Raw genomic sequence first — 15,790 nt, 5'->3', positions numbered from 1 at the left:
CCAGGTCCAGTCTATTCGCATTTCGCAATTCGGTGTTAGCGGGGGGAGTCTTTGCCTTTGGATTTTTTATTATGGGATGTGCGATGCAAGGTATGGCAGAGAGTCAGTGTTTGTAAAGAGTTAACTTTTGTTTATAAAGATTTTAACTTTTGAGGATTAAAAACTCCGATTTATTTTGTTTTTTGATTAAATAACCCATATTATTTATTACTTAAGGTTTTTTAAAGCCTAAGTATAAATCTTGGTTCCTGGGGCTATTTAATTTGGTTTTTTGGGATAATAAAAGTTTAATACTTGGGTTTTAATTGAAAAACCTAAGTATTAAATTTTAGTTATAGTTCCTTATTAACAATTTATTTTTATAGAGAATTATGCAGGAGCAAGATCTTGTTGATATCAGACCCAAGAACCGCAGGTACACCTGGAGTAACAGAAGAATAGGAGTCGGCAATATCATGGAGCGTCTTGACAGGTTCCTCATAAGCATAGCTTATCTGTCCACCTTCACTACTGGTCAGTCAAATATTCTCAATGTCTCCGCCTCTGATCATTATCCAATAACACTTACTCTGCATAGTCAATGTCAGCTAGGACCTCTCCCTTTCAAATACTGTTCCATTTGGAATCGTATCCCTGCAGCAAAAGACGCGGTGCGGCAGGCTTGGATTCAACACGTGGAAGGCTCCCCAACTTATATTTGGGAGACAAAACTAAAGAGAGTAAGACAGGCTCTAAAAAATTGGGCAAAGAACAATTACCAAGAGCCCGAGTTGAGCAAAAAGAAAATTAAGCAAGATCTAGAGGAAGTGCAGCGAAGCATTGAAGCCTTTGGGCTGTCCCAGCAAGCCAAAGAGAACGAAACAAGACTATACTCTCAGCTGAGACAAACTATAAGGGATGAAGAAACAAAATGGAGATTGAAGTCAAGGCAGCTCTGGCTACAGGAGGGAGATAAAAATACTTCTTATTTTCATAAGCAGGCTACAGTTCGAAAGGCCAGAAATACTGTGAGCACAATTAGGGATAATGAAGGGAATAGCTACAATACTCAGGACTCTATAAAGGAAGCAGCCACCAATCACTTCAAAAACCTTCTGACTGAGGATAAAGGTGAGGAGGATTACTCAAGTTTGTTACAGCACCTGTTCAAAGGAGTCACACAAGAAATGAACAGCAGCCTCAAGAAAGAAGTAGAAGAAGAAGAAATCCAAAAAGCAATTTGGAGTCTACACCCAGATAAAGCTCCAGGACCTGATGGGTTTCCAATCAGCTTTTACAGAGAGTATTGGCAGATGATCAAAAAAGATCTCTTAAAGATGATACGCTGGGTTTTAAAGAAAGGCAAAATGGGGGGATTTACCAACTCTACCTATCTAGCCTTAATTCCAAAAGAGAATAGACCTTCCACTTTTTCAAGATTTCGGCCAATATCTTTATGTAACTCAGCATACAAAATAATTACAAAAATTCTGTCAACTAGGCTCAAGCCTCACCTCTCTTCTCTGATCTCAGAAAACCAAGGGGGCTTTCTACCCAATAGGCACATTTCTGACTCTATCCTTCTTGTGCAAGAGGCCATCCACTCAAGCATAAGCAGAAAGGAGAAAGGGTTTGTCCTAAAGCTGGATCTTGCCAATGCCTTTGACAGGGTTAGGCATTCCTTTCTGTTTGCTGTCCTTCACAAAATGGGATTTGACTCCTCCTTCATCACAATGATCAAAGCCTGTATATCGGACCCCTGGATCTCTCCTCTGATCAATGGGAGGCCGTGTGCTGCATTCCAATCCTCTCGAGGCCTTAGACAAGGTTGTCCCTTGTCTCCTTACTTATTTATCCTCATGGCTGAGACCCTTAGCCAAACCCTGGACTTCAATCGGAGAATAGGCCTAATCACTGGCATCAAATTTGAGCAAGGAACAAAGAACATCAACCACTCTCAATTTGCAGATGATACCCTCCTAATTGGAGGAGCGTCCATCACTATAGCAAGGCGCTTTAAGAAGATCTTAGACCAATTCATGGAATACTCAGGAGGGAAGGTCAATCAGCTAAAAAGTTGTATATATGGTTGGAACACATCAAATCATACCATCCATAGCATTGCAAGTATATTAGGAGTCTCCTACAAACTAGTCTGGAACCACTTCACCTATTTAGGGATGCCAGTAAGTATGGGACCGCTGAAAGCTGACACCTGGAACGAAATCCTTGACAAAATAAAGAGAAAAATCCAACAATGGGGCACCATGTGGCTGAACCCAGCAGGACGACTTGTACTTCTCAAATCAGGTTTGGCCTCTCTTCCCATTTATCGTTTCTCTTTATACCAAGCTCCTGTTGTTTTCCATCAAAAAATGGAAAGAGCTCTCAGGCATTTTCTTTGGCAAGGAGGGAAAACGGAAAAAAGAAAATTCAATCTTGTCAGTTGGAAGAATGTCATTCAGTCTCAGGAAAAAGGAGGATTAGGAATAAGATCACCAAAACTGCTGAATTTAGCTCTTGGAGCTAAAATAATATGGAGAATGATCACAGGGCCCACAACATGGTGGAAGAAGGTTTTAGAGGCAAAATACCTGAACAGCACAAGGCAACAACTTCTGGATACCAATATTCCCAACAGAGATATTACAAAAATTTGGTAACTCTGCAAGAAAGCCATATCCTTTATGTCTCAGAATATTTCAAAAGTCCCAGGAGGGGGGAGCAGCATCAATTTCTCCACAGACAGAATCCTAGGACAGCATCCAATTGGATCAAAAATGGAGGCAATCCCTGCCATAAATTGGCTCAATGGTAAAGGAATATTGTATTTGGCTCAAATATCACAATGGGACAATCACTCTCAAGCATGGATAGGTTGGAAGTTCCTGGATTCCCCCAGAGAGCTAGAGACTAGTCTCGCTGCCCTAAAGAATCTCCTACACAGCAAAGCTCCGATCCAGAAAGGCAAGCAAGATGGTTATCGTTGGGACCCAACTGGAACTCAATACACGGCTAAAGCTGGTCACCAACATTTATGTGACAGCACCTTCCCACAGGACATATGGAGCCAATGGAAACTGGTATGGAGAGCAGAAGCACCCCCCAAAGTCAAATTTTTCATTTGGTTGCTCCTGAAAGGGAAAATACTAACAGCAGAGAATTTAAAGAAAAGAGGCATAATGGGACCATCCAGATGTCCGAACTGCTGTAGATCAGAGGAAACAATACAACACCTGTTTATAGATTGCCCGGTAGCTGATGAATGCTGGAGAAAGATGGCCTCAATCGAGGATGCTCCATGGGAGCCTCAGGCAACTATTGCAGAAACGATTCACAAATGGAGGAAGAACTGTCCATGGAAAGAGAAAAGGATTAAATCGACGCAAAGGATTTGGAATACCATACCACTAACCCTCCTATGGCGCATCTGGTTGGCACGAAATGGAAAGGTCTTCCAGGAGAAAGGTTGTAATATCAGAGTTATGTGTCACAAGGCAAAGATCTTAGCAGTGGAGACAGTCACAAACCACACCAAAGGCAAGATCGAGGCTACTAATTACAGCATGGAAGAGAGAAACCTGATCAGTTATGTCCAAGAGAATATAACTAGCGCACAGGAATTAAGCCAAGGAAGGACACAAACGAAAGAAACAAACAGGGCATGGAAGCTGAGGTTAAAGGAAGAGGAATTTGCGAATTGGTTGAGAAACTGTAATAGGTTCTACTTATTCTTTGATGGCGCTTCTAAATCAAACCCGGGTCAAGCCGGTGCAGGGGGTCTAATCTGCAATGCTAATGGAGAGAGAATACTTCATTTCGAATGGGGGCTGGGAGAGATTTCCAACAACAGGGCAGAGGGATTGGCATTGTACCAGGGCCTCACTCAGCTGATCAAGTTAGGGATAAGGAAGGCAATAGTGTTTGGGGACTCAGCAATCATCATTAGGCTCATGGCGCAGAGGCAGAGCACGCCGAACATCCTTCTACAACAGATAAACTATAGGAACCAGACCCTTCACGCTTCAATGGAAGAAGTCATCTATTACCACATCCTCCGTGGACTGAACAAGGAGGCTGACAAGTGTGCCAACAGGGCATGCGAGCGCTCCAAGGGTAGTCTGTGCTGTAACAACAATCCCTCTTTCCAACCGTTACCATGAATATTCCACATCTAGTCAACAGCAGGTGTACCGCGGATGATAGAATCTATGACAACAGACAAATAATCAGTGCAGATGACAGAACAGGTATGGTAGACAGGATTTGGATCAGAAATAAGATTGGGAGATCTATTCAGCGCATGGGAATCAAGCGAAGTGCAGGAGAAAATCGTCCTAGCAGACAGACCTCTTATGCAATTCAAGATAAGCATTTGACCATGAGGTGGAGCATTGGGAGATGTAGACGGGCTTCTTCCCGCTCTCATAGCCTGCGGATAGTTTCTATATATATCCTGGGTGGCATGATCCTCCAATACAGTGAGAAAGCTTGTGCCCACGAGCAGCAGAGTAAAACCGCTCCCGCCTATCTCCAAGCAGTCCGAGGTAGTCAACAGAATCACAACAACCCTGCGCGAGCTGTGGTTGTAGCCTGTAGTAAGCAGAGAGCTCAGAGATCCCGCGCTAAAGAAGCGAACAGTACAGGCAGGAACTATCCAGCGTCAATGGATCGCCCAGAAGACTGCTTTCACTGCAGAGATCTACAGGCAGAATTTGAGGAGCTGCGAGCACAACAGCGGGCCCTGGAGGATCAAGTTCGAAGTCTGGAAGCAAGACTGGAAGATCAATACAGAATTCTTAATGAGAAGTATCGGGCTGAGATAAATCTTTTCCTCCACAGAGTCAACTCCTTACATGAGCAGTTTAGCAGCTTGGCCAATAGATGTAGCCATGCTGAAGAATCGATAACTGTCCTCAAGTTCATGATGGACAAAAAGTTCAAAGATGCTCCTTCCTCTTCTAGTGCTAAACAGAACGAGCCAGACCCTAACCCAGAAGCGTCCACGGCTAGGAAGATCAATCACATAGAGATAGATTAATTATGTTATGTAGTTGTAAATTTTGGTGTTTGCAGTATGTAAGGATTTACAGTAGTATAAGAAGCCTCAGAGGCAGGAATACTAGAACAAGGATCAAGGAAGGGACCCTTTTTGTAATTCCTTGGATCCAGAATGCTCAGGAAGCACTATATGTATGGCGAACTGCCTCTTCTTTTTTTCAGATCAATATATAGCAACCGAACTTTGTCTAAAAAAAAAAACAATTTATTTTTATTTTTATTATTATTTTTTAACTAAAGGGTCCCTATCTTAATAGGAAATTTATAATACATTAAAATGGGGGTTGTTGAATAGTACAACAATTGGTGATTCACTAGAACAACTAGTTATTTCTAATAAATGAAATTTTCCAAAAATTCAGTAAAAATAATCTAAGAAGTGGAAACTACTTTTCGAAACATTTAGATAAATAAAATTACTCTAACCATAAAACTCATTAAATTGCAATTTATTTTTAAAACTTTTGGTGAATGAAAAACTCTTGTTTACGTGTATCAGTCATTAATCAGTTTATAAAATAAAGTAGGGGGCCTTTTATGACTTAGTTTGTAGTGTACTCATTTTTCACAGGTAGAGCCACTGCTGATAGCAAGCATTCATAGTCTCGATGGGGTTACCTTTTAACCAACAACAATCCAGTGTCCCATCCATTTAATAGTGCAATAATTAGAGGTAAATTTTATTTTTCTTTTCTTTTATTTTTTGATGCTAAAAATCCATTGTCTTGGTTTGGTGGCCAGATAACAACAATGCCATTCACCGGTAATAATTAAAACTGAACAAGCTGGCTCGTGATGAGACCCCTTGTCTTATAATTAAAAATCATAAGCCATTACCCTGATTTGGTGTTCAGTGTGGTAATGTCAGTTTAATTGGTTCCCTATGAACATGGTAAGTAGGCTCGTGATGAGACCTCTTATCTTTTTAGATTTATTATATTTTAGAATTACACTCTAAAAAATTCCCTTTTTAATGGATGGGGAGGACTATTGACTCCTTAAGAGTTTTGGATGACAAATCTAAGTTGAAAGTTTTTAGTCATAAGACAGTCTTTACTTTTTAAGGATAACCTTTTTTACTGAAACTAGAGTAAAAGGATATAATTTTTGAGGTTTTTTAAAGATTTTACAACTTAATGGAAAAGATTTTCAGGGTTATATAAATTTTATCTAATTTTCAATTTTGGTAACCACTTCTTAAAAATTCCTACCTTCAAAATGAAAAAATAAAAGTAACTTAGAGAGATGTTTGAAAAGTCAATAAAGTACTATTTTACATTTTATTAACAAAATCTGTAAAAGGAAAATTAATTGCAGTGAGATGTACAATGGAAGTGATTTTACAGATTTTCTATTATTCTTATTATTATTTTGTATAAAAATTTCCAAGAAAATAATTTCTTTAAGATGAGCCCATTTATAGGGAGAGAATCTCTCTTTCCTGATAAATCTTGAAGTATAAATGTAGATGGGCTTATCTGTTCAACGATTTGAAATGGAATAAGCCATAATTTTTGAAATTTGGTATGTTTCCATTTTTCTTCGTGTGCTTTGTCCCACTTGAGAACTAGATCTCCAACTTGGAAGGATCTTTGTGTGACTGAGCTTGCATCAAAAGAAGCTTTCACCATTTGTTGATGTTTGGTGTGTGTGAGTTTGGTCTTTTCCCTTTCTTCTTCTAGTTTTAGGATTTATGAATCTCTTAATTGCAAGGAAGAGGAAGGTGTTTCTTCAATAAATTGAACTAGGGCTAGTGAAGGAAGAGCTAAATGTGATGGAATGATGGCTTCCTTCCCATAGACTAGGTTAAATGGAGAAGTGCCTATAGAGTCTTTCTGAGTTATCCTATCATCCCATAGAGAAAATATTAAAGCTTTGTGCCAGTTTCTTTGATTTTGATCTACAACTCTTTTGATTATTCTAAGGAAATTTTTATTAGTGGATTCTGCCAAACCGTTTCCCTGGGGATAGTAATTAGCAGAATATTTGAGTTTAAAACCTCTCCTAATTGCAAATTAAATCATACTAATACCCGAAAAATAAGATGCATTATCAAATATAAGTGCAGAAGGCAACCCAAATCTCCTAATGATAAATTGATCAATAAATTCAATAACATATTCAGAATTGACTACATTTAGCGGAATTACTTCCACCAACTTAGTGAAGTAATCTGTACCAGTTATAATATATTTATGTTGTTTAGAAGAATGAAAAGTGATATCACCTATGATATCCAGTCCCCATTGTTCGAAAGGTTGTTCAATGTTGACTGGTTGCAGAGGCAAGGCTGGTTTCCGTTGTCTTCCAGAAGTAGTTTGGCATGCTTTGCATTTTCTTACTTAGGCATGAGTATCTTTGAAGAGAGTAGGTCATTGGTATCCAGTGTGTAAGATTTTGTGTGTAGTAGTATCTCCTTCAAAGTGTGCACCTGCTGGTCCATCATGAAGTTCCTACAAAACTGTTTGTGCTTCAAATTTTTTAAGGCATCTTAACATTATGGAATCATAGTTTCTTCTAAATGAGATTTTATCTGCAATATCATAATGACTTGATTTTAATTGTAAAGTTATTTTTCTTTTATAATTGAGTTCGGGAGGGGCATATCCATTTTTCAAGTAAAAAATTAAATCAGTGTATTGGGAATCAACACCAATTACACTTACCTCATAAATGTGTTCATTGTTACTTGTGTCCCCTTCATCTGGTATGTTGGATTCTCCTGTAAGAAGTTTGCAGAAACCTTACCCTCTGACAATTTTGGCTAGTTTTATTTCAAAATCGTACTCCTGCAGAGCTATTACCCAATTTTATCTCTTTTATCCTAATTCTTTCTGCATTAGTAATTGCCTCACTATTGGGAATGGGACTATTAATTTCGTGTGTGTTTTTAAAACAAATGGCCTAAAATGCTTTACAGATTTATATACAACAAATGCTTGTTTTTCTACTTATGTATAATTCAATTCAGCACCCTGAAAATTTGAACTGAAAAAAGATATGGGTGCTTCCATTTTCTGATTATTAATTTGTGTCAAATAACGACATAAGATGTTGAAGAAGCAAAGGTATATAAGATGAAATGATCAGAGAAATTCAGAGTATTTAAAGAAGGAGAATTAATAATTGCCTATTTGATTAAACTGAATGCTTGCTTTTCATGCTCACCCCATTTAAAGATTGTGTTTTTCTTAATCATTTGTTGTAATGGCAAAAATAATTTGTGAGAAATCAGGGACAAACCTTCTGACAAAATTGATCTACCCAAAAAATGATTGCATGTTTTTTTTGTTATATGGTGGAGAAATTTATGAAATTTCTTTTATTCTATCAGGGTCAATGTAAATTCAATTTTTTGACACAATGAATCCTAAAAGTTTCCCTTCACTAAGAGCGAAAAAAAAAAAAATTTCCAGATTTAGTGAAATACCATGTTTTCTAGAGCGCTCAAAAAATTATTTTAAGTCCTACAAATGACTATTTTTGTTCTTTCAATAAACAGTTATGTCATCCAGATAAACAACAATCATGATTTTATTTAACATACCTTTGAAAGCTATATCCATGGCTCATTGGAAAGTAGCCCCTGCATTTGTTAAACCGAATGGAATTTTTTGGTAGGCATAAGCTCCCCATTGGGTTCTGAAAGTAGTCTTTAACCTATCGTTTGCGTGGACCATGATTTGATTGTATCCTAAGAAACCATCAAGGAAAGACATAAGTTCGGAACTAGCAACTAATCGTAAAAACTTTTCCATAGTGAGTAGCGAAAATTATCCTTTTGATTGGCTTTATTAAGATTCCTAAAATCTATACAAATGCGGATATCACCATCTTTCTTCCTAACAGGTACCAAGTTGGAAACCCATCCTGAATGCTTAACAAGAAAAATGATTTTAGCCTTAAGGAGTTTATTCAATTCTATTTTGATTTGATTTTCTAAGTTCAGATGAATTTTCCTTAATTTTTGTTTGACAGGTTTATCATTAGATGTCATCGTAATTGTGTGTTGAATGATGGGAGTGTTAAACGTTTTGAGATCTTCGTAACTCCAAGTAAAGACATCCTTATATTTCTTTAACAAATGGATGAAGGATAATCTTTCTTCAGACGAGAGACCAAGTCCTAAATTGATGTTCTGAGGTTTAAGATCTGTCCCAAGATTTATTAATTCAAATCTCAAAGTTGAACTCTATAGTTTTGAATTAGTAGCTCTTTTAATTTTGTATTCTAAATCATAGAGATCCTCAAGTTTAACTGCAGATTTGGGTATAGGATTATCCTCGATTTTCCGTTTAATTGATTGTCGTGTTCATCCTCAACAATTATTTGGTCATCGTATGATTTTTCAGAAGTTAAGAAGCTTAAAATGTATTCATAATCATTGTATACCTGCCAATTGGTGATATTATCAAGAATGGATGGTCTAAAGATTAATTCTACAAAAAATCTATCGGGAATGTAATCTTCATATGGGATTAGTTTTGATGCAATGTTCGCAAGAAGGTCAACACTAGCATTCTGACTGCTAGGAATAACATAAATGTTAAACGTTAAAAAATGTGAAGTGAGAGACTGAACAAAATCCTGATAATGCTTCAAGTGTGTAGAGATACAATGCATTATGTTTCTTACTTGTTTAATTACAATTTCTGAATATCCATAGACTTGAAGTTATTTAACGTCAAGGCTAATTGTTGTATACATACCTTGGACCAATGCTTCATTTTCTACAATATTATTTTTGCATTCGAATTCCAATTTGCAAGTCAACATTGTCTTTACACCTTCAATATTCTCAAAATACAATGTCTAGAATAAAGAACTAATTAATGGTTTTTCTAACATATTTACACATCTGGAAAATTTTGGCTGTGAAAAATTTTCAATTTGAGAAGTTACAGAATTACTCAAAAATGGTGACATTTGTTCTTTAAAATTCTCAAAACATGATTCAGTAGAGTAGTTTCCAAGAATGTTGTTATTAAATTCTGCTGGCTCATTTTCACCTTCGAAATCCATTATTGAATGTTTCATATGTTTTTCTCGGTTGATTCTTATTTGATTCGGCTTTCCATTAAATGGGAGCCATAACTGAGACCAGTCAGTGGAAAAATAATCGTGTAGTTTTTCTGACCAATCTCTACTAAGAATTAAACTATAGAAATCTGGGATATCAACAACAATTATATCAATCATTTGACAAACTTCAGGATTCAAATATAATCTGATAAGAACTAAATTCATTTCTCCTATGACTTTGAATTTTGTCCTATCGAGTTGCACAATGTAAACTACTGTATGCTACGGTGACATATTGTTTAATTTCAGACAAACTGAATACGACATGATATTCAAAGAAGCCCCTGAATCTACTAAGCAATTATGTACATTTTTATTAAATATTTCAAAAGTAAAAAGAAAAGGAGGGGTAGGTGAGTTAGACTTGTCATCTATCATAATAGAATCAGAGGAATCGAATAATGAATGACCAGGAGGTTTACCCATTCTGTTAGAAGCTTTGGATACCATAGTAGCAGAAAGAGGAGAAGCACATATTGTGTTCAATTCTTTTAGTAGAAATTTTTGTTGTTGTTTGAGTTTAGTGATTTTATGAAGGGAAATGTTTGCTTTTATTTTCTTCATATCCTAAACTATATTGTACTCAATAGTATCTAAAACTACGAAGGTTTTGGGTGAAGATGGAGAATTGGATGAAGACGAAATTACTCGGGGGGAAGTGGAAGTGGGTTTTTTAACAGTAGCCTTATCTTTAGCAATGGAAGTTGAAGATTTCTGTTTTTTAATTGATTTTATAGGAGTAATTGGACCTTTACTTCTTGTGCTAATAGGTAATTCTTCATATTCATTTTCACTATAAAAACTAAGAAGAACAAAATCCAACATTCCAATTAACTCAGTGGTTTTTTCATCTTGGGATTCATCAGCAGAAAATGTTTCTTCTTCCTCATCTTCATCATTAGTTTCTGCATTAGAGATCGTGTTTAGAGGTTGTGGATTAGGTGGTTGATTTCTTCTGAATGTTCTAAAAGGTTTTTTGGAAGAAGATTCAACTACTTGTTTTTTTTATCTCTACTATCTCGTTAGATAAAGTTTTAAGGATTTGTTGTAAGCCTTCAAGATCAAAGGGATCTTTAGGTGCTTTCTTTTTAGCTTCATCCTTAAATGTAACTCTTTTTAATTTTTGTCTTCCTGGTCTTTTTTCTTTTCTAGAGCATTTATCCCCTTCTCTACAGACATAACTCCTTTCATGTTTTCTACCAAGGTATTTTTATTAGCTCTATCTACAAAAATTGCTATGTTAAAAGGAAAAGATGAAATATACCATTCAATTTGTACATCGACGCCAGGTCCAGAAGTACCTGGGATTTTATTTAACAATTTGTTAAATCTAGAATTGAAATCTTTTATCTTTTCCCGTAAAATCGTTTTTAAATTGGAAAGGTCATTGATAAGAGATGTAGTTGAGTGATCATCACAAACTTTAGTAAAAAATAGTTCAAAAATATCCCAACTAGTAATAGAATTGGTTGGTAATGAAAAGTACCAAGACCATGTTGATCTTGTAAGAGTGTATGGGAAGAATATAACAACAATGTCTTCTTCATCTACCACATTAAGATTGATGTCTAACATATAATTATGAAGGTGCTATTCACCAGGTAACCCATCATCAGGATTTAATTTGGGAAGCCATCTTTCAGGATGTTTTGGTAGAGGATGAAGTGGTGTTGACATTTGAACAGCTCCCGGATTGGACCATGGTCTAGCTTTCATTGTCACAGTGGGGGAGGTGGGTGTGATGAAAGAAGAACTGGTATATGTGATAGTATTGCTTGAGGAAACACTAGTTTTTTGTGTAGAGGAAATGGAAATAGATGAAGTGATCGAGAGAGAGAAAGGAAATGAAAAAGGAAGAAATGGAGATGTTGGTGAATGAGAGAATGAGGTAATCCCACTAGTAGATGTTTGGGAATCTGATGTAGAAGTTTTCGTTCGGCGAGATTGAAGTGGAATTCAAATGGTGAGATGTCAAGTTTTTCACTTCAGGATTGAGTTAAAACACTAGTTCCTTGAAAAATAGAAGTTATACTTCCTTCAAAACGTTCGGATGATTCATGCTTTTTTTGTTGAAATGGAGATGTCTTCCAATTTCTTTATCAAAGTTGTAATTTCTAGTGATTCTGGAGTATAATCCACAGGGATTACCTCATGAAGTATTCTAGGAGACTTGGGAGGTGATTGTACAACTCTTGATCTAAAAGTAGGAGATTCTTGGAGGAGATCTGGAAGTTGTAAGAGGTTTGGAGGGGGAATGACTCTTGGAATGGCCTTTTGTTTCTAGATTTGACTTATCTGCCAAGTCTTCATTCCCTCCTTCCAGTGCCAAAATTGTTGAGGCCTCGAAAATCACTACCACAACATTGGGGATAACCACCCGGTCCGTACCTTAAAACGACTCCTTTTTCGTTTGGGATAGTGGCTCCAACTGGTTCAATTAGGTATAGTTACCTTCTCCCAATTGCTATTAGCTTTAAATATATCTCTAATTTCTAATAGTTAGGGCCATCATATCAATTCTTTGAGTTGATCAGGCAAGAAGAATTATCCTTAAGTTGTTTTTTGGAACAACCAAACCAATCTAAAGTTTTGCCTCAAAATAGGACTTCTAGAAATGTAGAATTAATCTAAATGAAAACTAATTCTAAAATGCAAGAAAAAGGAACTAAACACTAATCCTATCTCAACTAGGCAGATATAGATCTAACCCAACCGAGAGAAATATATTTAAATGATTTGGGATTTAAATATGTTTGGCTTATAACGAATATAAAGCTAACGAAATAGTTCAATTAACTGGCATTATCAATACCAAAACATATTCTATTTAGAGGCCTCTTAATTGAAATAATTAATCGATAACATTTAGGAAGTAGTTCACAAAATGATATTGATCGTTAAATCAATAATTTGAATAATTAAACAAGAATATGAGGAAATAGTTCATAACATATCATTATTTGTTAAATCGATTTTAAAAGACAGATTTCTGAGTAAATAGTTACTCATAAATTAGAATTCAACACATAAGAGCAGAGATAAATAATAACATATGATTGAGACAAATTACTCATACCAACAATAATGCACAAATATGAATAAAATGACACATTCCTTCCATTATAAAATGAAACTAGTATTTAAAACAATAGTACTAAAAATATCAATTTATTAAATACATTTATTTGGCTCTGGTCTCCAACAGCCTTTTACAAGGATTGAACTTCTGCTTTTAAAACTAGAGTTGTAATAATATGAACTCTGCCCATCAAAACATAATTCAGAGTGCAAAAGAAAAATCCTCAATAATCCTTCAAATCTAAGTTTTCTCCTCTAACCTACAACTCTAAATCCTTTATATAATAGTGCCTTCAAGAATTCATGAATTGCAGAGAAGAGTAAAAATACCATGTAATAAGCAATCTGAAAAGATAACTTCACTATTTATTTATGAACAAAATAGAGGCACATGGATAGAAATACCAGATGCACATTGCTCAACTCATAAAAGAAATAACATCAATTTAGTCTTTCTCACAAAGATGATTCTAGGAGTACAGTAGTGCAACTTCGCAAAATTCTTTATGAAAATTTCTAAACAATGTTCCAGTCTTTCTATTGAGAAAAGGATGAAATTACAATAGTGTGAGCTTTCATAAGCCTTTTTTCATAAAATTCAAGACCTTTATTTCATACAATGAGTAAGCTTAAATAGTAGAAAACAACTGAATGTATTTCGCAGAGCATTGAGGGAATTTAAACAGATCCCTTCAATACGCTTAAAGAAAAACAGTTTTTGGTAGAAATGTTTTGAATGTGATTTGTTGTCTTCATCAGCTTTGTTTGTTCCATCAGATTCTCTAGAGGTTTGTTTGTCTATTTGAACTGAACTGACACTTATCAGCACAATTTTCCTCCTATGTCATGAACCTGAACAAGAAAAACAAGAATCGATAAGCTGGAAATAAATGAAACTGATATGTGAGTTTTATTTGAAACAAATGACTTTTGCAGGAAATCAGGAAAAACGTAGAGTTGCAATAAATTCCGAATACAACCATCATGGAAAGGAATGCAGAGTGATGCTTGTGATAAGAAAAGTTGGACTTTACTATTTTAACGTAAATCACAATTTCTTTTAGGTCGGGGGTAGAAATCAGAATAATCGCAATCGTTTTAAAGCTTGGAGTATTCTTAAACAAAATAAAGAAGGGGCTTTCTTAAAACATATCACAATCGACATTCAGAAAGGTGGATGTGATGTTATAAATTGTGTCTTTTTAAAACTTGTGATTACGAAGTGAGGGATGACATCATGGTGATGTGGCAGATGACGTTGAGGATCCATGTGGCAGATGACGTGGTGGAATGATGTGTTATCACAGATCGCAAAACAGGCGGGAGGCTTAGTGATTTTTTCAGAAGGGTTCGAAGTGGTAAGTGGTTTGTGAAGGGGGAGTCTGAAAGAATGGAAGAGTGACACGTGGAGATAGGGCTTAGACGGCAAAACCACTTTTCAAACCCCCCCCCATGAGAAGCTTAAAATTCAGCGTAGGGGGGTCTAAAACCATTATATGTCATTGATCTGAGTGGATAGATCTAGGCCATTCATTTTAGTAGATAAGTCTGGCTTTGGTTATATCGCAATCGGTGTTTGGAGTGGAGGTACACATGACATATGTTTTAAGCCCCTAAATACTTGTGATTTGCGATCTACGGGATGAAGTCACAGGTGACGTGGATCTGATGTCACTGCTGATGTGGCGAATGACATGGCAGATGACATGGCATAATGGGTCTTATCGCAAAATCATAATCGACATAATGCAGGAGGCAAGTAGCAATGACCCTTTGGTATTTGCGATAGCCGCGGACGCAGGGAATTTATGAATTGGAGTGAATAATCTTTGTGGGTCTGTCTATATCACATATCGCAATTGGGAAAGGGAAGAGTGATTTGCCTTTGGATTTTTGTGATATACTATGGATGCGGAATTTTATGGATTGGCATGTATAATCCTGTTGGGTCCAGGCTTAATCACAATCGCAAATCGGCATAGGTAATGGGGTATGACCCTTTGGTAATTGTGATAACAATGAAAGCGGGGAATTTTATGAATTGCAATGTATAATCCCATTGTGTTCGGGCCTTATCACATATCTCAATTGGGAAAGGGAGCGGAGTATGGACTTTGAAACTTTTGCGATAGCCTGCGAACGCGAGATTTTATGGATTTGCATGTATTTTCCCATCGGGTCCGATCTAATCGCATTTCTCAATGCGATGTTAGTGGGGAGTCTTTGCCTTTGGATTTTTCATTATGGGATGTGCGATGCGAGGTATGGTGGAGAGTCGGAGTTTGTAAAGAGTTAATTTTTATTTATAAATATTTTAACCTTTGGGGATTAAAAAACTCCGATTTATTTTGTTTTTTAATTAAATAACCCATATTATTTATTACTGAAGGTTTTTTAAAGCCTAAGTATAAGTCTTGGTTCCCGGGGTTATTTAATTTTATTTTTTGGGATAATCAAGGTTTAATACTTGAGTTTTAATTAAAAATCCTAAGTATTAAACTTTGGTTATAGTTCCTTATTAACAAATTTTTATGTTGATTTTCTAAAACTAAAGGGTCCCTATCTTAATATAATAAATTTCATAGGAAAT

General features: G+C 36.1%; 1 protein-coding gene across 1 annotated transcript; it reads left to right on the top strand.

Moving 5' to 3' along the window:
* The first annotated feature begins 371 nt into the window (after positions 1-371).
* On the top strand, positions 372-1,716 carry LOC149150247 (uncharacterized). Its single transcript, XM_089442744.1, has 2 exons — positions 372-1,341; positions 1,649-1,716. The coding sequence occupies exons 1-2, from the start codon at positions 372-374 to the stop codon at positions 1,714-1,716; spliced, it is 1,038 nt and encodes a 345-aa protein (XP_089298870.1).
* Positions 1,717-15,790: the final 14,074 nt, after the last annotated feature.

This window comes from Pinus tabuliformis, chromosome 9 (genome assembly GCF_031772625.1).
Source record: "Pinus tabuliformis cultivar Carrire ecotype Pingquan chromosome 9, CPIR1, whole genome shotgun sequence".
NCBI classification, from domain to species: domain Eukaryota; kingdom Viridiplantae; phylum Streptophyta; class Pinopsida; order Pinales; family Pinaceae; genus Pinus; species Pinus tabuliformis.
The sequence above is the reverse complement of the archived record's forward strand: the minus strand, read 5'-3'. Positions and strand labels throughout refer to the sequence as shown.